At 46.9% G+C, this 25,599-nt stretch overlaps 1 protein-coding gene across 1 annotated transcript in view; it reads left to right on the forward strand.

Annotated features, from left to right (window-relative positions):
* Positions 1-20,758, forward strand: part of ENTPD3 (ectonucleoside triphosphate diphosphohydrolase 3) — a 33,649-nt gene extending 12,891 nt beyond the window's left edge. Inside the window, exons 5-11 of the mRNA XM_036266888.1 lie at positions 7,051-7,201; positions 9,902-10,061; positions 11,035-11,268; positions 15,474-15,746; positions 15,918-16,028; positions 16,386-16,523; positions 19,432-20,758. Coding sequence (XP_036122781.1) covers positions 7,051-7,201; positions 9,902-10,061; positions 11,035-11,268; positions 15,474-15,746; positions 15,918-16,028; positions 16,386-16,523; positions 19,432-19,668 — 1,304 coding nt within the window. The 3' untranslated portion in view covers positions 19,669-20,758. The remainder of the gene's footprint in view (positions 1-7,050; positions 7,202-9,901; positions 10,062-11,034; positions 11,269-15,473; positions 15,747-15,917; positions 16,029-16,385; positions 16,524-19,431) is intronic.
* The last annotated feature ends 4,841 nt before the right edge of the window (positions 20,759-25,599 follow it).

Here is a 25,599-nt window from a genome sequence, read left to right on the forward strand (position 1 = left end):
GTTTTAAGATTCATCTATATTGATACGAGTAGCAGTGGCTCATTCATTTTTTCCTGTTGTTGGACATCTGTATCTCCCTGGTTATCAATAAGGTTGAGAATCTTTTCATATATTTATGACCGTTTCTGTTTTCTGTGAAATGCCTGTTCATGGCTTTTTCTTTTTCTTATTGATTCATTGAAATTCTTTATACATATTCTGAATAGGAATGTTTCCTGGTGGTGGATAATATTTTTGCTAATATTATCTCACAGTTTATGGTTTGCCTTTTTAGTCTCTTCATGATGTCTTTGGATGAGTAGAAATTCTTCATTTTTATGTAGGTGCAATTATCAACCTTCTTTATGGTTTTCTCTTTGGGATATTTTATTTAAGAAATTCTTCCCTGCCCTGTGGTCATAAAGGTATTCTTTCATCAGAAGTTTTATAAATTTGCCTTTAACAATGAAATCTGTAGCCGAGCCCAGTCAATGAGTGTGCGTCTGTGTGAGCCTTTTTAAAAAACAGTCACTGGAGCGCACTCTGGTCTTCGGGGTGGCCTGGAGCTTCCCAGTCATTTTGTCCTGTATGGATGACAGATAACTCAGAGGACAGCAGGTTACAACCTCCGGACTAGTCCTCCTAGCACCAAGTCTCTCCCTCATTTCTCTCAAGGGGCTGCTCATGCGGTGTCCTGGGGGGCATGGCATCAAACAAGCTGCGGGGCAGAAGCAGCCTCCCCAGAAGTCTTCTTTTGAAGACCAGGTGGACTCTGATCACCTGCCTCCGACGGAGAGCATCCTGGAGCCCTGATGCGTAGGTGTTCCAGTTCGGTTTTCTAGAAGCCGGGTTCGGGATGCCAGGTGGTTACTAGAGATCCATACCTGTCGAAGGAGGGGATAAGAAGGAGGATTAGACAGAAGAGATGACAAACTTCAGCGCAGGCCTGGCAAAGCTTCAGCCCATCAGAGTTCGCCTGCCTTAGTTGAAATGGCCTGAAATGGCTGGGTTGCCATACCCTGGCACCTCCTCTCATGTTTATGTTCATTTGGATGTTGCCACCCCGGAGAGAGCAAGACTTTGAGCAAGGCAGCTCTCTGTAGCTGAGGCGAACCCTGAAGCCGCTTGAGGGCTGGGACAGTAGGCCTTTATGCGAAGAGCTTCTACGTGGCGTCTCTCTGGGCTCATCACGAGGACTTGGATGTGTTCTGAGTACCGCTTGTCCACAAAACACAGGCAGCAGTAGCCTTGCCCTGACCTTAGCCAGAAATCCCATCTCTGTTCTCCTGGCAGGGGTGGGGAACCTTTTTTCTGCCAAGGGCCATTTGGATATTTATAACATCATCCGCGGGCCATACAAAATTATCAATTTAAAAATTAGCCTGCTGTATTTGGTCAGGCTAATTTGGTGAGGCGCGTGATGTGAGCTGGTGTTGATCTCAAGGGGCGTATTCAGCCCGCGGGCCGGATGTGCCCACCCCTCTATGTCTGAGCTGTTCCTCACCTCCAGGCTTGAAAGAAGGCACCAGGATGCTCGTTTAGAAAGGAGAGACCACCCGTTTCAAGAAGGGAGGGTAGTGTAGAATAGCGGTTAAGACTTCACCTCATCCCTACTGTGTGAGCTCTGGGAAGTTATCTAACCTCTCTGCATCTTGACCTCCTCATCTCTAAAATACAAAGCATAATAATAGTGAAGCCTCCCCCATGGGAAAGATTTGAAGATCAAACGACATGACAGATGTAAAAGAGGCATTCAGCAAGCACTCAGTAAGTGTTAGCTGTTATTGTTCATGGGGCACCGTACTTGACGGCTCCTGGTGAATTTTCTTGCCAAAGGTTCCTCTGTCCCATAGTTGCAAGATCTGTTCAGACTCAGGAAAGCGATTCAGCCAAGTCAGCCCCGATGTCTCTGGCTTGTAGGAGATGTAAGATTGTCATGGGAGGGAACACAGGCAGTCTCTCGGGCAGGGGCCCTTGGCCCACCCAGGATGGGATTTAGGGAAGGAGCAGGGTCACGGAGCCTATACCACATCCATAAATGGATCTTCTCTCTTTGATCACAGTAGCCTCAGTGATCCATATATACCCCGAGTGACCGAAGAACCACAAGCAAAAGCTTAATTACAGAGTCGAAGTTTGGCTAAGTGTCATCCTCTCGAGGACATGTTGCTTCTCAAGGATAATTTGGGTTTCTGGTTTCCCAACTGCAAATTTTCCTGGGACTCCCTCTTCTTAGCCAACTCGAGTAGGTGGTGGATGCTCCCTTGCCTAGCTGTGTTTCCCAGATGCCTAGGCTCTCAGACATTTATTTCTCAGGGGCTCCCTGGCAAGTATGAGTCCTCAGATGCTGTTCTTTTCCAGGAGTTCACTGGGTGCTGGTTCCCAGGCTGCTGTCTGGGGCCCTGGCTGCTTGTAGAAAGCCATTCCCTGGAGGGGACCAGCTCCTTGGCCCCCCTCCTCTATTTTGCAGAGTGTGGCGCCCAGGCCTCTGCTGCCTCTTCCCACAGGAACATCACGACCTCCCTTTACACCAGTGCTTTAAAATCCTTTAGCCCGGCCAGTGTGGCTCAGTGGTTGAGCATTGACCCATGCACCAAGAGGTAGCAGGTTTGATTCCTGGTCAGGGCACATGCCCGGGTTGCTGGCTTGATCTCATTGATGTTTCTATCTCTTTCCCTCTCCCTTCCTTTCTCTCTCCAAAAATCAAAAACGTATTTTTAAAATAAATCCGTTAAACTCCACTGGAGGCCTCTCCTCTATTGAAATATCTTCAAGAGTTGCTTCAGGGACCAGGCCACTACAGTGTTGAAAGCACCCTTTGCTCGGGCACATGTCTTATGCTGCTGTCCCAACTAGAGTAAGTTTTGTGTCGTCTGCCCAGCCCTCTGTTCTCAGATTGGAATAGTAGTTTTAACTCTCTGTTCTTGGGGTTGAGAATCCCAGTATCCCAACAGCCTATGAGCCCAATCTCCTTTTCCCCCTAGGAGGCTAAGGGACCTACCTTATGCATATAGGCCCTCTGATGACATGCTCAGATGCTCCAAGTGTTGATGTTCTAGAAGGCTCCTGATCGGTCCCTGCGCAGCTCTGGCAGAACACATTTGATTTGCTCCAGCTGCGAATACATGATCCCTTGCTGTAGAGTCGCATGCTGGTTTGAAAATCTCATTCATTCATTGAATCATTTGTCCATTCTTCTTCTTCTTCTTTTTTTTTTTTTATCCTCACTCGAGGACATTTTTCCATTTTTTGTTCAGATAGAGTGGGAAAGAGAGAGAGAAACATTGACGTGAAAGGGACACATCAAGTGGCTGCCACCCGCACAACCAACCAGGGCCAGGGACAAACTGCAACTGAGGTATGTGCCCTTGGCGGGAACCGAACCCGGGTCTCTCTGGACCGCAGGCCGACGCTCTAACCGCTGAGCCAAACCAGCCAGGACCATTTGTCCATTCTTATATTTAATATTTACTGGGTGCCTGCTGTTTGCCAGTAACATTTCTTGAGACTAGGAATTCCAAAATAAACACAATATACAGCGTCTGCTGTTACAGAATGTACATTCCAATGAAAGAGGTGGCTGATAAGTAAACAGAGATATAATGTATCGGGGAGACGTTCTGTGAAGAGAAACCAAGCCAGCAGGTGGCTAGAGTGATTATGCTATTTCAGACCTGGTCTTCGGGGAGGAACAAAGAAGGTGATGGTTAAGCAGAGACAAAAGTGAGACGAGAGAGTGAGCCATGCAAGCTTTTGAGGTAAGAACGCACTGAGGCGGAGGGTGGACTGCTCGGCGTTGTCTAGGAGCAGCGAAGGTGCCGGCGTGGCTGGGGCAGGATGAGGAAGAGGAAGGAAGAGGAGAACTGAGACCAAACCTGTCGCCAGGCCAGTTCTTGGAAGGCTTGAGGCACAGTAGGCCTTTGACTTTTACTCAGATGAAGTCTCTGCAAACTATACTGAGAAGCCACTAGGAGATTCTGATCAGGGAACTCACACGCGATGATTTACCATTTTAACAGATGCCTCTGTTGATATGGGACAGGTAGTGACAGGCTAAGATTAGAAGCAGCGAGATCAGGGCTATCGGAACACGGCAGGCGTCACACGATGTTCTGATGGTCTGGCCTAGAAAGGTGCCTGTCAACGTGGGGTGGTTTTGCCCTCCTCCCATCCCCTATCCCCCAAGAAGCATTTGGAAACGTCAGGGGACAGTTTTGATGGTCCCAGCTGAGGTTGGGGGTGCTGCTGGCACCTAGCGGTAGAGGATGGAGGTGCAGCTGAACACCGCACAGCTCTCGGGAGGGCCTCCTGCAACCAACAATCATCCCGCCCCAAATGTCAGCAGTGCTGAGACTGAGAAACTCTGATCTAGAATGTTCTGGGAGATGGGGTGAGATGTGCTCAGATTGGAGAGCCAACAAGACTTAACGATAGGTTCGCTGGGAGGCACCCAGGTTGACGGTGCCTGAGCATCATTCTGACCTGGGTCACTGCAGGTGATGGCGCCATTTCCTGAGCACGGGAGCACCTGGGTGCCATCAGCTGGGGACGTGGCAGGAGTTCAGGATTTGGGTTTGCACACAGAGAGTCGGAGGTACCTGTGAAACATCGAAGTCAGGGCTGGCACACGCTCTGTGAAGAGCTGGACGATAACTATTTTTCACTTGTCGGCCAGCCACATGGTCCCTGACAGAACTGTTCACCTCTGCACTTGAACGTGAAGGCAGCCATGGCCAGTAGGCAGGCAAAGAGTGTATTTTAAGAAAAGCTTTATTTCTGGACACTGTACGTGCCTAATGAGATATACTCTGAGGACAGAAGGAACTTTACAAAACATCTTAAACTGTTTTCCATCATCGTACAGCTGGTGGTAGTGCTGGTGTTATCATACTGAGACTCTGTGTGTGGATTGTGAAATACAGCCAATGAGTTACTCAGTTGGAGTGCTGGAAAACAAGATTTGTATCAGAAAGAAAAAAAGATGAACATGTAAAATCAAAGAATTTCAGTAAAAACCTGTAGTTTTGAATCAGAAGCACCAATAAGAATTCATGATATTTTTTTTTCTCCTGAAATAAAGTTTTCCCTAGGTCTGTCCTCTGAAAAAACGTACAGTGAGCACCATAGCTTCCAAATTTGGGGTGCTAAATACCATTACCCAATAAAAGAAACCAGGGCTTCTTGGAGGAATGGCTGAGTCCTGGCCTGGGGCAGGAAGTATATAAGGTCATTGATACATCTTATCATATCAGAAAGCAAAGAAAATCTCCAAGGACTCAGGGCCAACTGAAGAAAGTTCAGTAAGAATAATTGTTGCAATGACTTGAAACACAGCAAATATATCTGTAAATGTATATGCCCCTAAGATACAAAACAAACAAACGAAATCCCTCTTTGGTTAAATTAGAAAGATATTGAGGGTGCCATCTATATTTTTAAGCTGGTAAATAAAGGGACAGAATCAAGCACTTCTTCCCTGAGCAAGCTGCACTTTTGGGTAACCAGCTAGTTAATGATGAGGAAGCTCTTCCCTGATTACAGCATTTTAGGTAGAAAATGAAGCAAGAATGGTGGAAATAAAATATCACCATTGCATTGGCCCTGATGAACGGGTGGATCTCAGCAATGATCACCGATGCCCACACCAAAAGCTAGACGCTCACTCGTGCCTCCTACTGGACGTACACACTAATCCCTGTGAATTATCGCTGAAGACAGTTCAAACCTGAATCTGATGAAGCCTCAACTTTCAGTTACCAGTTGATGGGAAAAACCAGGACCAAATAACATGTTCAGTGAACCATGGGGATTCCATCAGGAAATTCTAGGCCGTGGGAAACTACAGGAAGAAAAAAAAATGAATTACAAGGAAAAAATAGAAAGAGAGGGCACAACCTATAGATTAAAAGAGACTTAAGAGAGATATCAACCAATTGCAATGGATGGAATTTATTTAGACTCGAATTCAAATAAACTAGAGAGAAGGAGAGGGGTGGGGGTAGGGGAAGGAGAGAAAAAAAAAATAGGACCAAGGAGGAAATGTAAACCTTATCTAGATGGTTGACTATATATTAAAGAATCATTTAAAAAATTTTATAGGTCTAATAATGGGATAGTGGTTATGCTTCTTTAAGAGAATTCTTGTCTTTTAGTGATACATGCTTAAATATTTATGGAATGAAAGGATGCCATGTCTGCAGTTTGCTTTGTGAGGAGGGAGTGGGGGAGATGAAGTAAGAGGTGATCACTGTTGAAGCTGGGTGCATGGGTTCATTACGTGATACTCCCTACTTTTATTTGTATTTGACATTTCCAAAGTGAGAGCTTCTTTGGTAGAGCTATTAGGGCAGCATGCTATTTGCATAAAGATAGACTGAGGCTCTCTAGAAGGCGAGGCGGGGTGTCTTTTTAATTACATTTATTGAGGTAACATTGTTACTGACATTATAGAAGTTTCAGGTGTAAACAATTTAATGTGCCATCTGTGTCCTCTACTGAATGCTCACCACCCGAAGTCTGGTTCCCTTCTGTGACCACGTACCATGTATTTGACCCCTTTACCAATTCAGGAACTTTTGTTTTTGTTTTTAATCCTCACCCGAGGACACTTTTGCATTTATCTTCAGATAGAGTGGGAGGGAGAAAAGGAGGAAGAGAGAGAGAGAAACATCGAGTGGTTGCCACCCACATGACCCCAACTGGGCCAGGGACAAACTGCAACTGAGGTAAGTGTCCTTAGTGGGAACCGAATGCGGGACCCTGTGGTCCACGAGCCGATGCTCTAACTACTGAGCCAAACCGGCCAGGGCCAATTCAAGAACTTTTAAAGCAGGTTTATTTTTTTACCCTGGCTCATTTTCTTTCCTTTTTTTTTTTTAACTTCTGTAAATCCTTCCTTCTATATTTTGAGAGTTGACCCATCAGAGTGACCACATGGCACCTAGTACACCCACGTTTCAGCCCCCTACTAAAACCTATTCATTTCCAAAGCTGATTGTCTTTTTTATTCAAAAGTTGTACTGCTCTTGGTGGTTCCTGGGGTGCTAAGCAGGGCTGATGCTTCGTCTTTAGGCTCTGGGATCTCCAGCTATGGGCAAAACCCCCAGGAGGCCCCCAGAGCCTTTGAGGATTGCATGCAGAGGGTGAAGGAGCAGATTCCAGCCCACCTGCACGGATCCACGCACATTTACCTGGGCGCCACGGCCGGCATGCGCCTGCTCAGGTAGGGACGGGACGGGCGCAGGGGAGCCCTCTGACCCGAACAGCCACGAATGCGTGGGACCTTGCCAAGAACGTGACTATTTCGGAAAGAAAGAAGCCCATATTCTGCCATAAATTGAGGCTTTCAAAATTGGGGAACTTCCCGCCTTTAATGCCCAGTAAGAAACAGTTCCGAAATCCATTCCCTTGCCCGCGGCAATTCTAACGAGAACTCAGAAAAAGAAGGCAATCTGAAATCCGCCCATGGGAGTTTTCCTCTAGTTTCTTGGAAAAGTAGACACTATTTTTGACACCTTTGTATTTTTTTTTATTATATATATATTTTTATAAATCTTTTTTCTTTATTGATTTTAGAGAGAAAGGAAGGGAGAAGGAGAGAGAGATAGAAACATCGATGAGAGAGAACATCGATTGGCCACCTCCTGCATGCCCCCCACTGGGGATTGGGCCTACAACCTGGGCATGTGCCCTGACCGGGAATCAAACCAACGACTTCTTTGGTGCATGGGTCGACGCTCAACCACTGCGCCACACCAGTGGGGCTTGACACCTTTGTATTTTGACACGTGTGCACAACCAGCTCCACAAAGTGCCCCCCACAGCCACGCGGCTGGTACCCATGTAGAATGTCACTGAAGTCACGATGCTTCTGCACCTCGCCCTCGTCGAAGCCTTTGGAGCTACTATGAAACAAACATCTCATTTCAGTCAAGTATGCAGTTCCTTCTAGGTTTGCAGCCGCGACAGCCCTTTATCTTCATTTCCTCACTGGAGTATTCCTTTGACCCTGAAATTTAAAAAAATAGTTAAAAAAAAAAACCTTAAATCTATGTAGGGCAGAAGCTGCTCCAAACTTTGAAAATAAGGCTTTATCCCCCAAGGATGACACTCATTCTGCTTCAAAGACACTTTGTCTGGGAGCCCAGTAATGTAGGATTACACGTGAGGGTGTGAAGGAAATACAAAGGTACAGACAGCCACTTTAACATGACCATCCAAAAAGTCACCAAGGCCCAGCCGTGTGGCTCAGTGGATTGAGCGTCGTCCCATGAACTTAGAGGTCCCGGTTTGATTCCTGGTCAGGGCACATGCCCGGGTTGCGGGCTTGATCCCCAATGGGAGACATGCAGGAGGTGGCCGATCCATGTTTCTCTCCCACATCGATGTCTCTCTCTCTCTCTAAAAAAATCACAAAGTTCTCTTAATTGGATTGGGCCTTTATCCTGCAGTTTCCCTACCCTTTTTCCTATTCCTGTGTCCTGGTTGACCAAGTAGAATGTGGAAGGAAGTCAGATACCTTTGCTCATTTTTGGAATCTGCTGAGTTTTAAAATTAATGAGTTTACCTGAAATAGAAGTGATATAGAAATTCCTTCCTTCTGCCTTTTCTTCCTCATGGAAACAAAGAACCCAACTTTTACTCAGTTACTTTTTTCTCCCAGTCCTCTGAGTGAGACAGACACCATGGGATAGAAAGTTCAGTGCTTGGGGGGAAAGTGAATGAATGTCCCATTTGAGTAAAGTAAATATTAACTCCTCTTTATAAAATGTTCTGATGGCAATCCATTTCTTTTGAGCAACTACCTGACATTTTACAATATACATTTTTATTGATTTTTAGAGAGAGAAAAAGAGAAACATGGATGTGAGAGACTTGGATTGGCTGCCTCCTGCACGCCCCCTACTGGGGACCGAGCCTGCAACCCCAGGATGCCTGTGACCAGGAATTGAACCAGCAGCCTTTTGGTGCACGGAATGATGCCCAACTACCTGAGCCAGCCACACTGGTTAGGGCCTAGCTAATATTTTAATTGTAAGAAAAGTCAAATATTTAAAAATAATAATAATGAGAATCATCCTGGATGAGAACTGATAACACTAGGAAAACTCTGAATTATTTCCCAAGCATTGGTAGTTTGCTACCGAGTTGGAATGGACTCCTGCTTGTAGCATTGCTCTTTCTCCTTGAGCGAAGAGTGAGCCCGTGCCCCTGGCTTTCTCAACACACTGATGAGAGGGAAAATAATGTCCCGAGGGAGCATCTGCCACAGGGTAAGATGGCAGCAGATGAATGATGTAATAACACCATGGTGACATAAGACTGCCATGTGGCCACCCCTCCTTGGGTCAGCACACTGATGGATTTCAATCCAAGGACGCCCGTGATGGTCCCCACATCTCCTCCTGGCGAAGCCCTCCCAAAGAGCAAAGCAGAGACAGCTTTGAGGGAAGAGGGAAACAACCCTCTTCCTTTCCTCACCTTCTCCTAAGCTCCCCTTCCTTTTGGCCTGATGAGGGCTCCTTTTTGTGGTACCCCGAGAGATTGCTTATGCCACTCCTGTGCCGTCATCGATCTCCTTTCCTCTGCTGACCTGAGCAGCAGCGGTGATGAAGCACATGGCTCTTTGGATTTGCTGGCTGCTAGGGGTGGGGCGGGAACAGGCAGGGGAGGAGAGAACAAGTGGTGTTTTTCCTGGAATCTGTGTTCCTGCCTGGCCGTCTGACAGGTAACAAGTGCAGCTGCCCTCACTGCGACCCAGAAAGCCTCAGCTTGCCAAGGGCGTTGCCTGGTATTGCACACATCTGGAGCACTGTCCCTGCCAGCAGCGGGGTGGGCAGGATTACGTCTTCACCTGAGTGAGATTCTCTTTAAGGCTCTGTTGTCTGGGCACTCAGCCTTGTGTGTTCTGTGCCTTGCATAGGTTGCAAAATGAAACAGCAGCTAATGAAGTCCTTGCAAGCATCCAAAACTACTTCAAGTCCCAGCCCTTTGATTTTAGGGGTGCTCAAATCATTTCTGGGCAAGAGGAAGGGATATATGGATGGATTACAGCCAACTATTTAATGGGCAATTTCCTGGAGGTGTGTGAAAACAAATGCATGGTTTTTAATCTTGCTCTTCATCCCTTCCCCTGCGGGTGGGAGCTTAAGCAGAGGTGCATGCCACAGGGGCATCTGTCCTGTTCCTACCATGGTGGTTCCTACCATGTCACGCATTAGGGAAACACCGAGGAGATAGTAACTAAGAAAAGACACGTATAGCTGGTGCAAAACCTTGCATCACTAGCAGGACCAAATGCATGGGGGAGAGGGAATATCATCACTTCACTAGCTCATAAGATATTGGAGGAGGGGGCAGTGAAAATCTGACACTGGGCTATGGGTAGTTCGAAGGGCAGCTGAAAAATGGCTCTCTAAGGTGCTCCATAGCCAGCTGGAATTTACAGAGCCTGCAGGCAGCCTGCGTCCCCAGTTCCTGTGTCCCCAGGTCTCCGTACACTCCCGTCCCCACACGCCCTTCTCCTTCGGTGCAGGGGAGAGCTGGTTCCAGGAGACAGTCACCGAGCTACAGAGGGCATAAGCCGAGAACACCCCGACCATATCCAGCCCAAGGCCTATTCTGTTCCTCTTCAAATTATTTTTAAATTTTTAGTTAATTGCCAACAATTGATATTTTAGAAATTTCACATAAAAAATCACAGTTCCCGCTTCTCCTGACCCCACCCCCGAGACGTGGAAAGTGCTGGTCACAGTGAGCTCGCATTCCTGCAGGGCACCAACCAATGGAACAGAATGTAGCATAGGCACTCCCCAGTTTGCCCCAGGCCCCACCATTCCCTCTTGTCTACACCTAACCTACTTGCTCATTTCTGTTGCCTGCCCGGTCCTGTAAGCATGTGAGTCCCCCTGACCCCCGACATGAAGGAGACATATGGCCCCGAATGCCTCCTATGTCATAGTCTTAGCAGGAAGAGGTGGGCCGTAGGTGGGGAACCCTAGGCAAACAGAAATGGTGTCTGTGGCCGTCTTCATGCTTTCTCTCCCCGCTGTGCAGAAAGACCTGTGGCACATGTGGGTGCATCCGCACGGAGTGGAGACCACAGGTGCCTTGGATTTAGGCGGTGCCTCCACCCAAATATCCTTCGCGGTGGGAGAGAAGGTGGAGCTGAACAGCAGTGACATCATGAAGGTGTCCCTGTATGGCTACGTGTACACACTCTACACACGCAGCTTCCAGTGCTACGGCCGGAACGAGGCGGAGAAGAGGTTTCTGGCGATACTCCTTCAGGTACGGGGGCAGGGCGGGCGGGGTGGGGAGCGGTGTTTCCTTGGAGGTCACAGCTGGGGGAGGGTGCCTTGCCTCCCGGTCAGCCCTTTGCACTGCAGCTGGAAGGTGGCAGAAACGACAGCACTTCCCGGTTTACTCGCAGGGGTCCAAGCTCACTTGTTCTCTGTCGCGTTGACTCCTTCCAGTGTATTCGAGCCAGAACTGCAAGGAAATTCCAGAGCTCCAGATGTTTCATAAATGATTCCAGTCCCAGGATCCCTTTATGGACACGGACTGTTTCAAACCAGTAGCTAAATAAGCCTGAGAATGTCGAGACTCCCCTGTGTGCAAAGTAATAAAAGTGGCCCCAGGAGAAATGCTTGCTGACGGGGCGGGCAGAGCTGTGCCAGGCGCGGCCTCCTGGCAGACAGGCCCATGTTAGGCAGGCTTGGCGCCCTTTATATGGTGGGATTTTAGAGCCACCAGTTCCGTCCCATCGGTCAGTGAGTCACACGGCAACTATTCCACGGCCCAGCTGCTACGTCAGGCATGCGCCGTGTGGCTGTCACTGATATAAACCCGATGCCATGCAGTGGGTCAGCGAGCACCAGCCCCACGGATGACACCCCAGGCCCAAACTCCAGTGCTCAGGGGGCATCGATCTCGGCCAGGGCTGAGGAGGGAAGTTGAAGGGAAGAGGCCTTCACCACCCAGAGGGACATGAGGCCAACCAGACCACAGATCCTGGCTCCTGATGGGACCCAGGGCAGGGGACAGGGTGGCCAGCCTGTGAGCGTGGTGGACCCAGCACCATTAGGCTAACCGCCGCTCTTGCAGCCTATCTCAGTAACTGAGGAAGGAAGTAGCAGTCCCCCGACCTGAGGCTGCAGAGAAACTGGGCCGGCTCACAAACGTGTCATCAGGAGAACTCTCGTCTTCAGACCCTGTATTAACCGAGCAGTCATGCGGGGGGCGGGGGGGTGAACATTCACCCCCAGTTCCGATCTGCTCCCCACACTTCTCATCCAGCCTCATGGGAAAGGCTGGATCTCAGGACGCATGTGTGGCGTGTTGTCCAGAGAGCTGGGCACTGCCCCGGAGGACTGGGCGGGGGAACCCCACAGGCAGCCTCTGCCACTCTTCATGGCTCAGGAGACAGCGCCCTCCTCAGCCAAACCAAACCCACAGAGAACCCGATCTGCTCTCCCTAGCGAGGTCTCCAAACCCCCTCCTGGCTCTCTGCAGCTCAGCCAACACGCCTCTTTCCAGGAGACGAGCTCTGGAAAGTCCTCTTCTCTCCACCTCCCTCCGTTCCGGGCAATGCTTAAGGCTCCTTCCTCCAGCCCTGACTCCGGCTGGGAGGGTGGGGCTCCTTGCAACTCCGACAGAGGGGGCAGTGAAATCACCCTTCTCCCAGGGTGAGTGGGGGTCAGAGACTAACCTTTTAAAGTCAGCTGGCTCCGAGTAATATTCCTCCTGTCCGAGGTCTCATTTGGATTTGAAGACACCAGTTGCAAGGTGTGAGACCCCAGCCTCAACTCACAGGGACAGTCAATTCACAGGGACAGTCAACTCACAGGGCCAGGCCGTCTCTCCAGTTTGCCTGGTAACCTCCGGATGCCTGAGATTCCTGAGAAGGTGCATCCAGGTGCCGTCTGACTGGATCCAGGTGTGATGATCACCCACGCATGCGTGCCCGGATCTGCGTGACCACCACTTCCCTGTGCTGGATACATGCTGGCGAGCCCGACTCAGAAGGCTCACGCAGACTGTTACAACACGATCACCGATCACCGGGGGGTCCGTTCCGCCTGGGTCTCCTTTCCTGCTCTGTAACGTCAGGGCCTGCAATGTGGCGAGAAGGAAGCTGGATACATACCTGGCAAATTATCGTCTTACTAACCTGTCTCCAGCCGCCCCAGGGCTCAGGTCTCACTCTGATAGCATGTTAGACATTAGGGACATGCGCTCACTTTCTTTTTTTTTTAATCCTCACCCGAGGACATTTTTCCATTTTTTTAAATTCAGATAGAGTGGGAGGGAGAGAGAGGAAGAAGAGAGAGAAACGTCGATGGGAAAAGGACACATCGAGTGGCTGCCACCCGCACAACCCAACCAGGGCCGGGGACAAACTGCAACCGAGGTACATGCCCTTAGCGGGGACCGAACCCGGGTCTCTGGACCACAGGCAGACGCTGTAACCGCTGAGCCAAACTGGTCAGGGTGTGCTCAGTTTCTTTCAGGAAGATTTTTTTTTTTTTTTTTTTTTTTTGCATTTATCTTCAGATAGAGCAGGAGGGAGGGAAGGAGGGAGAGAGAGAGAAACATCGCTGTGAGAGAGACACATCAAGTGGCTGCCATCCACACGACCCCAACCAGGCTGGGGACGAACTGCAACTGAGGTACGTGCCCTTAGGGGGAACTGAACCCAGGACTCTCTGGTCCGCGAGCCGATGCTCTAACTGCTGAGCCAAACCAGCCAGGGCTCTTCTGTTTTTAAAGTAATACATGCTCAGTATTTTACATCAGTCGAGATTTGACTGTAGGGAAAATGAGATGTTTTAGTGGCCTTGAAATTAGAGTTCAAATCCTGCTCCTTTGAAAAGAGAGTTCATAAACATAACCAACTTGGGAATTTAGCATAAGATAAAGGGAGTATTTTTTTTTCACCGGTAAGCAAAATATTTGATAGTCATCTGGAAAAAATAACGAAGCCAGCTTCTTACCACAATCTTTATTCCAAATAAATTACAAATGGATCAAAGAGTGATATGTACCAAGTATGTTTACTGTGGTGGTGTTTGTAAAGGCAAAATGATTGGAAACCGTCTACATGTTCATCCAGAGGAGATTTCTTAAATAAATGTTCACTTATGAGGGGTGGGGAACCTTTTTTCTGCCAAGGGCCATTTGGATATTTATAACTTCATTTGTGGGCCCTCTAAAATTATCAACTTAAACATTAGGCTGCTCTACCTGGTCAGGCTAGTTCGGTGAGGCTGGGATGGGGCTGGTGTTGGATGGCAGGCCTCCTGCGGCCCACGAGCTGGCCGTCCCCGCCCCGGACGCGGACCGTGTGGTTCTCTGCAGCGGCTGGGAAGGGCTGCTCAGCGCGCACAACGAAGGGAAAGCTGCCAGAGGTGTTCTTTTTTGTTTGTTTGTTTTTCAGAAAATAGGTTTTTTGTCAGGCCGGTGTGGCTCAGTGGGTGAGTGTCGACCCGTGCACCAAGAGGTCGCTGGTTCGATTCCTAGCCAGGACACCTGCCCAGGTTGTGGGCCAGTAAGGGGCATGTGGGAGGCGGCCAATCGATGTTCTCTCTCATTGGTGTTTCCATCTCTCTCTTTCTTTCACTTCCTCTCTCTCTAAAATCAATAAAGGAAAAGCAAATAGGTTTTTAATGTTTTTTTTATTTCTTTGTTGATTTTTTAGAGAGGAAGGGAGAGGGAGAGAGAGATAGAAACATCAATAAGAGAGAACATCAATTGGCCGCCTCCTGCACGCCCCACACTGGGGATCAGGCCCACAACCTGGGCATGTGCCCTGACCTGGAATCAAACCAGCGACCTCTTGGTGCGTGGGTCCGATGGCTCAACCACTGAGCCACACTGGCTGAGCTCAAAGGTGGATTTGTAAGTGAGAAAAGCAAGGGACAGAACAGTGTGTGAAGTACTAGCATTTGTGGTTTTAAAGAAACAGAGGGAGGGAAAGAAAATAGATTTGCATATGCACACAAGCAGTACAGACAAAATCTCTGGCAGAACATGCAAAAACTGGCCATCGTGGTCACTGCCAGGGAGGGGATCCGTGCCTGAAAAAGGGCGGGAATGAGACTTAATTCTCATAATATATTTACACGTCCCTTTTGGATTATTTTATTAGGTGGATAGATAATCCATTCAAAGTAGTTGATTAATCTGAACATATCTTGTTTTCTCATCAAAGTGGAGATCACAGAACCTGTTTCACAGGTCTGTCGCAAGGGCTGGATCAGGTCATGTGAGCGAGAGCCTAGCATTGTGTCCCATGCGGGTAGCTGTCCCCCCACCGCCACTTGAGTTATCCAGACAACCTGGGAGTTGCTTTCAAGTACCCACTGGCACAGAATGGCATTTTTTCCATTTCCCTCTTGGCATTAAAGAGTAGCGATAATGAAAATTTGCAAAAGGGAAGTACCCGGTCCTCCCCCAAAGAGTGGTTTCTAATAGCTCACTCTTTGTACCTACAGAATTCCACCTCTGAGACCAATGTCACCAACCCCTGTTACCCTCGGAATTATGTCACCACCTTCACCGAGGGCCACCTCTTTGACAGCCTGTGCACGGAGGATCTGAGGCCTAGAGGTTACAACCCCGATCACACCATCACTTTTGAAGGAAGCGGAGACCCGTCGCTGTGTAGGGCACAGGTGGCTTCCCTCTTCGCCTTCAAAGCCTGCCATGAGCGAGAAGTCTGCTGCTTTGACGGGGTTTATCAGCCGAAAGTTAAAGGATCTTTTGTGGTAAGAGCAAAAACCAGTGAAAGAGTCCCTTTTTTTCTTCCCCATTGAATATTTACTTCTCACCTTTCTGTTTGTCTTCCGCCGCCCCGTCTCCCACTTTCTCTTCCCTGGCCGGAACCTCCGTGGTCCATCGCTCTGAGCACCGAGGCCGGCCCTTCTGCTTCCTTGCAGGCGTTCGCGGGCTTCTTCTACACAGCCAGCGCCTTGAACCTCTCCGGCAGCTTCTCCCTGGACACCTTCGACTCCAGCGCCTGGGACTTCTGCTCACAGAACTGGAGTCAGGTCAGTATTTGCAGAGAAAGGACCGGAGCACCGCCTCCGGCAGCGCTGTGTGTGTTCTGAATTCCGCCTCCGCTGTCTGCTTCCCCCAAACGGGCTGTCAGGGAACCATCCTGCCTCGTGGACCAGTGCCCGGTGCCGGGAGCGGTGCTTGGCCAGGATACGCACCCTATAACCTTAGAGATTGTTCTCGCATGATGACATATGGGGATATTTCTCAATATCATATAATCGCATTCTGTTAATTTTATCGCGAAAGCCTGGGTGATAGGATTCTTTCGAAGGGGACCGTTGCCCTAAGGCGTTCCGAAGCGAGCCTTTGAAACGCCCGCCGCCCTCCCTCCCCTGTTCTGACCTCAGCTCCCGCTGCTGCTGCCCCGGTTCGACGAGGTGTACGCCCGCTCCTACTGCTTCTCGGCCCACTACATCTACCACCTGCTCGTGAGTGGGTACAAGTTCACCGAGGACACCTGGCCCCAAATACATTTTCAAAAAGAGGTAAGTCAGAGCACAAATCTCTTCCTCCTCTTCCTCTCGAAGTAGAGGTTCGTGTGTATGTACGTGGAAGATGAGACTCTGACCACCGGGAGCTTCCCAGGAGAGATGATGGGACCCAGAGGAGACGCTCACCGCGGACCCTGTCCAGAGCGAGGGAGCAGAAGCCGTGGACGGGGGCTCCGAGTTCCGCAAGGGCAGGGCCTGTGTGGTCATCCTCGTATTTCTAGCATGCAGCACAGGGGCGAGAACCTGGAAGATGCTTAGTAAAACGTTTTGTCGAGTGAATAAATAAGTATGTTAAGGATTTGAGACTTTTCATCCTAAAAAGAAGTTTCAAACATAACTTTTTTTTTTTTTTTTTAAAGAGAATAAGAACAAATTGCTCTCCATTTACACAGATGTCAGAGTAAGATACAGGCTTCGCAGCCTGAGGGATTAAATGGGGTTTTCTCTGGGCATGAGCCTGAGGCACTGTGTTTGTTGTCAAGTGTCCAGAGTGGGCCAGAGCTGGCATCCCAGCTGTCCCCAGGTGACTGTGACGGGGCCTCAGACCTTGCTTTCCGGCCGATGTGGCCTTGCTGGAATGCTCACCCAGCACTGTGTTCCCTGGTTTTCTGGTTTCAGAAATAACTGATCCAAAGCCTGAAGTGGACCTGCAGTCTGTCTGTTCCGTATTAGCTTTGGCTAATTAGATTCGACCTGTCAGCATCTGACATTCGGCCTGTGACTGTCTAGTTTTATGTAAATGAAATTGAATCCTCTACAAGAAATAAGGATGTCTGGACACACATACGGACTGTCGGGGCATGTTCTCTCCAGGCTTTGCTTCGTGATCTGATTACTGGGAAAGTACATTGTGAGGACGAAGAATGACTTTCCCTGGAATACCGGCTTGGATGCGTACAGAATGCTAGGTTTCAAGTTCCTTTCCTTTCTAAAGAATTTTATATCCAGCCAAAGTAGTGTTCAGATGTGAGGGTCAAAAAGATTTCGGTTTTGCCACACAAAGACTTAACCTCAAAACTATTTTTGGAGGAGGTAATCAAATAAGACTGAAAATAAATCCAGGAGACGTTATCAAAACATGAAGTAAGAATAAATGATGTTGTGGCTTAAAGTGTATATTTAAAAACAAGAAAACTAACACCAAAAAAATAAATAAATAAAAGTAAAAGAAGAATTCACCCATACACCACAATAATCTAGAATTCAAGTATAGTTAATATTCAATGTGATGGGGATGGGGTAGGGGTCAGAGGTTACAGGGACGAAAGAGTCGCCCAGAATGCTCATCTTTTAAGGGAACATACACACATAATTTTTTCTTTTCTTTTTAAAAATATTTTTTTAATTGATTTTAGAGAGAGAGAAAGGGGAAGGGAGAGAGAGAGAGGGAAACATTGATGTGAGAGAGAAACATCAATTGGTTGCCTCCCGTACCATACGGGACCGAACCTGCAACCTGGGCATGTGCCCTGACTGGGAATTGAACTGGTGACCTTTCAGTGCACAGGATGATGCTCAATCAACTGAGCCACACCAACCTGGGCCATACAAAGTTTTCAAGGCAAGAAAGAAAAAAATAAATATAGGAAAATAGCACTAATTGAAAATTTAAGACTAAGTCCAAATATATCAATAATCATAAATGGACTAAACCTACCAGTTAAAAGACAGGCATTGTCAGACTGGATTGTTAATAATCAAGTATAGCCCTGGCTGGGTGGCGCAGCTGGTTGGAGCGTAGTCCCATACACCAAAAGGTTGCAGGCTTGATTTCCGGTCAGGGAACATAACTAGGTTGCAGGTTCAGTACCTGGTTAGGGCACTTACAGGAGGCAACAAATCAGTGTTTCTCTCTCACATTGATGTTTTTCTCTCTGTCTCTCTCTCCCTTCCTCTCTTTAAAAACCAATAGAAACATATCCTCGGGTGAGGATTTTTTTTTTAAAAATCAAGTATATGTAGTTTATGAGACAGACACTTTACTTATTTATTTATTTTTAATTCTCACCCGAGGACATTTTTTCATTTCTTGTTCAGATAGAGTGGGAGGGAAAGAGAGGAAGAGAGAGTGAAACATCGACATGAAAGGGACACATCGAATGGCTGCTTCCCATACGGCCCAACCAGGGCCAAGGACGAACTGCAACCGAGGCACGTGCCCTTAGCGGGAACCAAACCCGGGTCTCTCTGGACCACAGGCCGACACTCTAACCGCTGAGCCAAACCGGCCAGGGCAAGACAGACACTTTAAAGAAACATTTAGGCTCCACACATAAGGACATGGAAAGATCAAAAGTTAAAAAAGATTGTTTTAACTGTCAGGCCAACATCACCCAGAAGAAAACTGGTGTCGCTATTTAATATCTGAAAAAATAGTCTTTAAGATAAAGAGCATCATTCAAGACAGAGAAGATTAAAACATATGACAAAAAGTTCAGTTCATCATGAAGACTGCAAATTCGAAATATTTATCCATCTAATAAAACAACCAAACGCGTGTAAACAAAAATTGATTGAATTACCAGAACAAACTGACAAAGCCCATTTCTTAGAAACTGGCCCTTGGTTTAGTGAACACTCATTACCCTCTCTCTTTAGCTGCAGACACTTCGCCCGGCAACAATGTTTCACTGTTGTTAACTGTGTCCTCTTCACACTGGGCCCTGATGAGGCTGTGCGGGTTGGTTCTGACTTTTCTCTCCAGTGCTGAGGGTAGAGGCCTCGAGCCTGTGGGGTCCCAGTGACCTGGATTCCAGCCCAGTCTCTGCAGTGTCTGAACTTGGGCAAGTTCTTTGGCCTCCTTTCCTGTGGGGGTTTCATGCTGGTGACACTGGTCGGCCCCAGGTATGTAATTCCCAGCTCGACCCCTGCCCTGAGAACTGTCATCTCTTCTACTTCACAGGTGGAAAATAGCAGCATAGCCTGGTCTCTTGGCTACATGCTCACCCTGACCAACCAGATCCCAGCGGAAGTCCCCCTGATCCGCCTACCCATGAAGCCACCTACCTTTATGAGCACCCTTGCCTTCTTCACGGGAGTGGCCTTGCTGTGCCTGGCATTCCTGGTGTACCTGTATGCGTCGTCCAGGAATCAGAGGCGCTCCCAGCATGCCTTGGACCACGCGGTGGATTCCGAGTGAGCCTCACGAAGCAGCTGCTGGAGTCCGAGGGCTGCCACGGTCCAGCCTGGGTGGCATCAGACTCTGCAAGTGAAATGCCCGTCTGTGGGAAACAGCTAAAGTCAGATACTTAGGACGTGTGCCGCTCAGGTACTGATTTATGCCAAAGCACCTCTTGGGGAGTCCCTCAACTGTTCTGTGCACACCGCTCCTCCAGAGACCCACCGCCCAGTTGCTGACCACGGGGAACAGAGGAGAGACAGGCCAGCAAGGCCGACTGTTTACCCCAGTGCCCCAGAGGGAGAGGACGCTGAGAATATGATAGTTTAGTGCTGAAGAATTGACCTCAGGGCTCATTTTGTACCCGCCCTCCCCCAGAAATGCTGTATTCCTGGCAGGTTTGGAAGCTGGCAGACGCCCACTAAGCATTTGCCCAATCAGATATCTTATTTCGTGGCTTCCTCCCATTGGTCCTTAACTGAGACTTTCCTTTAGTGACCCCATAAACATTGAACTCCCTCAGATTAGTAGAATATATTATTTGGGGGAGAAGCCTCCTTTGCGCCCAAGGGCAGTGGCCACAGCCAACTTCTGTCACTATGGCAGACCCTGAAGGACAGACACGCAGCACGTCTCCCAGAAAACTTCTGACCATTTCCCAAGTGGGATTCCCGCTCAAGGCTCTGGTCACTAGATTGCAGCTGGTGTGTGTACCATTCCCTCACCTCCGCTCACATTGCTCTTGTCATCCTATGAAACATGTACTCCTAACAAGGGTATCGCGCTCCAGATCTTTTTGCCTTTGCTAGGCTTTTGTTTTGGGCTGTCTTTCTAGAAATTGTTAGCATGGTGTGTACACGGTGTTCACCATTCCCACAGGTATACTTGATGCTGTCACAAGACATCCTATTCTGTGATTTGCTTGCCAATTACTTTCCTAGACAGTAGACCTCGCTGCATAGTAGCCATAGTTCTTGACTTTGGGGAAAGAAAAGGAAGCTGCAGGGACATTTAACTCCAGAATGGGATGGGAGAGAACTCCAGCATGTCCAATGGCTACGAATGGAAAACCAACATTATTTCAGATTGTTGTTTGGTAGCTCAATGTGGAATAAAGGACTCTTACTTTATTTTGATTTGCAGTGTGTGTGGTACTCTTTCTCCTAAGATCCAAGGTAGTATTGATGAGAAGTTTTAAAAATTAAGAACATTTTCTTAAAACTTTCCTAGTGAATTAAGAAAATTATGCATTCATATCACCTTTATTCCAGAGAGTTCAAAGGGATTCACTTTGATTAACCTTTGGCTCCTTGAGATAATTGCACTGAACATTTCTTTACCTATTTGACAGTCAAAGCTTCAGTGAGGGTACAGCCTGCTATTTAGAATTTGATTCCCACCCAAAGTGGCTGTTCCCAGTCCTAAATGCACCTTTGGTCCCATATTTCTCCCTACCTGGACTGGGTCATCTTCGAACTGCTCCAAATAGTGCATATTTCTCAAGGCCCAATTCTAGCCCTACTTCTTCCACAAAGCTTTCCTTACACACACACACACACACACACACACACGCACTGGTCTATCTCCTGGATCACCTTTTAAAAACTAATTACATCATAAATTCCTATATCATTATTTACCTTTATGTGTATATATGGCTTGTTTCTAAAGAAGACAGAAGGCTACATCAGAGCTAAACCTGACATTTATCACTCATGAATTCAACAGACATCTAAGAAACACCTACTGTGGGCCTAACACTTTGCCAGGTGTGATCTTGGATTTGGATAAGTGCTGCGAATGTATTACATACTCAAAATACTGCTTGATTGATATAGTTTTCATAAATGACTGAGGGGTGGGCAACAGATTATAGAGCTATCAGATAAGAAGAGCATCCGACCCACCAAGAGTTTCTAAAAAGAAAGGATGAGGCGATGCAGGAAAGAGGGCCGCGGTTTCGTGAAGGCGAGTCGTAGTTCGTGTTTCTAGCCCATTGGGAATTTGGAATAAGATAATGTGTTTTCTAACATATATCAAAGAATCTTAACAGATGGACCATCACAAGATCTGCAGGCCAAATAAGATAACTAGTACTTCTGTGGTAGGGAGAAGTCTAAGGGTGATCCCCATAATCTTCACCCCCAAAATGACAGTGTTACATGACATAAGGGATTTGCAGATGTAATTACTAATCAGTTGACCTTAAAATGGAGAGATCATCCAGGTAGGCTTAATCATCTCATGAGGTCTTTCAAGGCAGAGTATTTCCCCCAGAAAAGGAAGTCACAATCAAACCATGAGAAGATGCGGCTGTTGCTGGCTTGAAGATGGAGAAGTCCAGGTGGGGACGGCCTGGCAGCTTTTCCTAAGAACTGAGAGCAATCCCTGGTTGACAGCCAGCAAGACACAGGGACCTCAGTTCCACAGCTGCAAGGGACTGGGTTCAGCCAACAACCTGAATGAACTTGGAAGCGGATCTCCCCAGAACCTCCAGAGAAGGGCTCCACCCAGGGAACACATTGATTTCAGCCTTGGGAGACCTTCACAGAGAACCCAGATGAGCCCGCCTGGACTCTGACCCACAGAACCGCGAGGTAGTAAACCAGAGTTGTTGTAGGCCACGAAGTTTGTGGCAATTTTTTACATTGCAAGAGAAAATTAGTACAACTACAGAACCCCAAGCCCCAAGGCTCCAACGAGAGCAAGTGCTTACGTTTGAAATATGTGGTGAAGATCAAAGTGATTAGGTACCACAAATCGTGCCTTAACTCTACGGTAACTGTCCCGGGAAGGCGTGGGCTCCGAGGTAAAACAACACGTCCACATCACCCACTGGCAGGCGTTTTTGGAGATGGAGATTGTGAGCTGAGATTCTGACCTGGTTGAGTCTAAAACCCACTATGTTGATATGATTCCTTTCACAGAGAAAACCAAGATTCTGGCAGTTAGGAGTTTGGCCTTAGAATTTTGTAGTCCAACATCCTCATTCATATACAGTCACTTGATTTATGACAGAGGAGTCACATCAGAGCAGCGAGAAAAAAATAAGGACAACTGGATTTCCATAAAGAAAAAACAAAACAAAACAAAATTCAACCCCTCCCTCAAACCATTTTCAAAAATTATTTCCAGGTCTGTTAAAGACCTAAGTGTGGACAATAAACCTATAAAGGTTTTGGAATAGAACATAGGAGAAAAATTTGGAGATATTGAATAAGGAAAGGGTTTCTTAAATACTACACACACACTCACATGTACACACACATACACAAGGCCTTAACCATAAGAGGGTACTTGATATGTTTGATTACATTAAAATTGAGAACTTCTGTTCATCAAAACACATTAAAAGAGTGAGTTCGGCTGGTGTGGCTCAGTGGTTGAGCATCGACCCATGCACCAAGAGGTCACTGGTTCGATTCCCAGTCAGGGCACATGCCTAGGTTGTGGGCCTGATCCCCAGTGGGGGGCATGCAGGAGGCGGCCAATTGATTCTCTCTCTCATTGATATTTCTATTCTCTCTTCCTCTCACTTCCTCTCTCTGTAAAATCAGTAAAGAAAAAAGAAAAAAAATTTTTTTTAGGTGAAAGGGCAAGCCACAGAGTGGAAGAGGGTATTTGCAACATATATGACTGATAAAGAACTAGTTTCTAAATTATATGAAGAATTCCTACAAATCAGTGAGAAAAAGGCAGATGACCCATTTTTTTTCTAAATGAGCAAAAGGCTTGAAAAGACTGTACCAGAGGAGAAATGTAAATGTTCAATAAATATGGAAACGTGCTCAATCTCATTAAATAGGTCAGGGCAATGCATATTAAGACTGCAATGAGATAACACAAAATGCCCATTGGTTTTGCAAAAATTAGGAAGTCTGACAATGTAAATTAATGCAATCACTCTGGGAAACTGTGGTATTGTCTAAAAAGTTGAAGATATGCATACCTAATAACCCGGAAATTCCAGTCCAAGGTATATACCTTAGAGTATGTGTGTTCTAAGGTATATATGCATGTATACAGCAGGGTACACATCTAAGAATATTCTTACCAGCAACCACCATGCCCATCCCATAAAATGAAAGAATAAATAGTGATATATCTGTGCTAGAAAATATCATACATCATGAAAACAAAAGAACTACAAATATACATTCAATATGGATGGATCTTACAAAAACAGGGTAAAAAGCAAATCACAAATATATATATATGTATATATACATCCCCATATATATATATATATGTATATATATATATACAGTATAATTCCATTTATGTAAAGTTCAAAAACAGTCAAAACTAAACACAGAAGATAAACTCCAAACAAAAGTAATTACTCTTAAATTTGGGGGGAAATAGCGGTTGTGTTTGGAAAGGAATAAACAGATGTCTTAGTCTGCTAGGGCTGCCATGACAAACTGCCAGAGACCGGATGGCTTAGACAACAGCAATCTAATTTCTCTCAGTTCTGGAAGCTGGGAAGTCCAAGGTCAAGGTGTCAGCTGGTTTAATTCCCGAGAGAGCTCTTTCTGCCGTGTAGGCAGCTGCCTTCTGCTATGCTCTCACGTGGCCGTGGCTCTGTGCTTGTGCAGAGAGGGTGAGCTCTCGTGTCTCTTTTTATAAGGGTACTGATTCCCTCACAATTAGTGGGCACTGCCTCATGACCTCATCTAACCCTAATTACTTCCCCAAAGCCCTACATCCAAATACCATCACATTGGGGGTTAGGACTTCTAACATATGAGTATCAGAGGTACACACACATTCAGTCCATAGTAAAAGAACTTCTAGGGTGATAGTGATCAATATTATATAACTAGGTAATAGTTACAGGTGTTCCCTTTTGTCAACCATGTATGCACTTTCTGTATGTTCTATATGACATTCAAAAGATCAAATTATAGCCCGGTGTGGCTCAGTTGGTTGGGCGTCATCCTGTGTACCAAAAGGCTGCTGGTTCGATTCCTGGTCAGGGCACATTCCAGGGTTGCAGGCTTGATTCCCAGTAGGAGGCATGCAGGTGGCAACTGATGAATCTTTTGCTCTCACATCGATGTTTCACTCTCTGTGTCCCTCTCCCTTCCTCTCTCTCTAAAATAATCAATAAAAATACATTTTAAAAGATAAAATTATAGATTTGGGTTAACTCAAGAATTTTCTACTTTCTACGTTTATGATCTTTTTAAAGTCTTTCAATCTCTGTGAGCCTTAATTTCCTCATGTGTAAAATGGGGCTAACATCTACGTCATAGGATAGTTGAAAGAAGAGTAATGTGGCTCTTACCCAACGTCCGGCACGGAGTGCAGCCAATGAATAAAGGTTTTAAAACACATTTCTTTCATCCATTTACTTATTCATCCATTCACTCATCATACATTTGCCAAAAGTCTACTATTTGCTAAGTAAATACTGGGCTGAGTTCAGACTGAGGTTGGAAGAGAAATGAGACAGATTTATTTCCTCCCGAAACATATGAGACATGAAGGCCCTCTGCTGGAGCCATGAAGAAAATCTTTCCCAGGTTGGGCCCTTTTTGTTCCCTAAGTAGAAAGGCTGAAAAAAATCATTAGTTCAAAAATATTTTTAACATTATAAAATAATGAGACAATTGGAAATCTGAACATTTGATGATATCAAGCAAGAATTGCTGTTAATTTTTGTTTAGGTGCGATAATGGTCTTGTGAATTTTTTTTTTTTCCCAAGAATACTTACCATTTAGCCCTGGCTGGTTTTGCTCAGTGGTTAGAGCATTGGCCCACAGACCAATGAGTCACGGGTTCGATTCGGTCAAGGGCATGTACCTTGGTTACGGTTCATCCCGGGCCCTGGTCGGGTCCTGCGGGAGGCAACCAGTCGATGTAGCTCTATCACGTTGCTGTTTCTCTTTGTCTCTCTCCCTCTCTCCCACTCTATCTGGTGATAAACAGAAAAGTAATTAAAAAAA

Source organism: Molossus molossus, unplaced genomic scaffold (assembly GCF_014108415.1).
Source record: "Molossus molossus isolate mMolMol1 unplaced genomic scaffold, mMolMol1.p scaffold_m16_p_18, whole genome shotgun sequence".
Classification (NCBI taxonomy): Eukaryota; Metazoa; Chordata; class Mammalia; order Chiroptera; family Molossidae; genus Molossus; species Molossus molossus.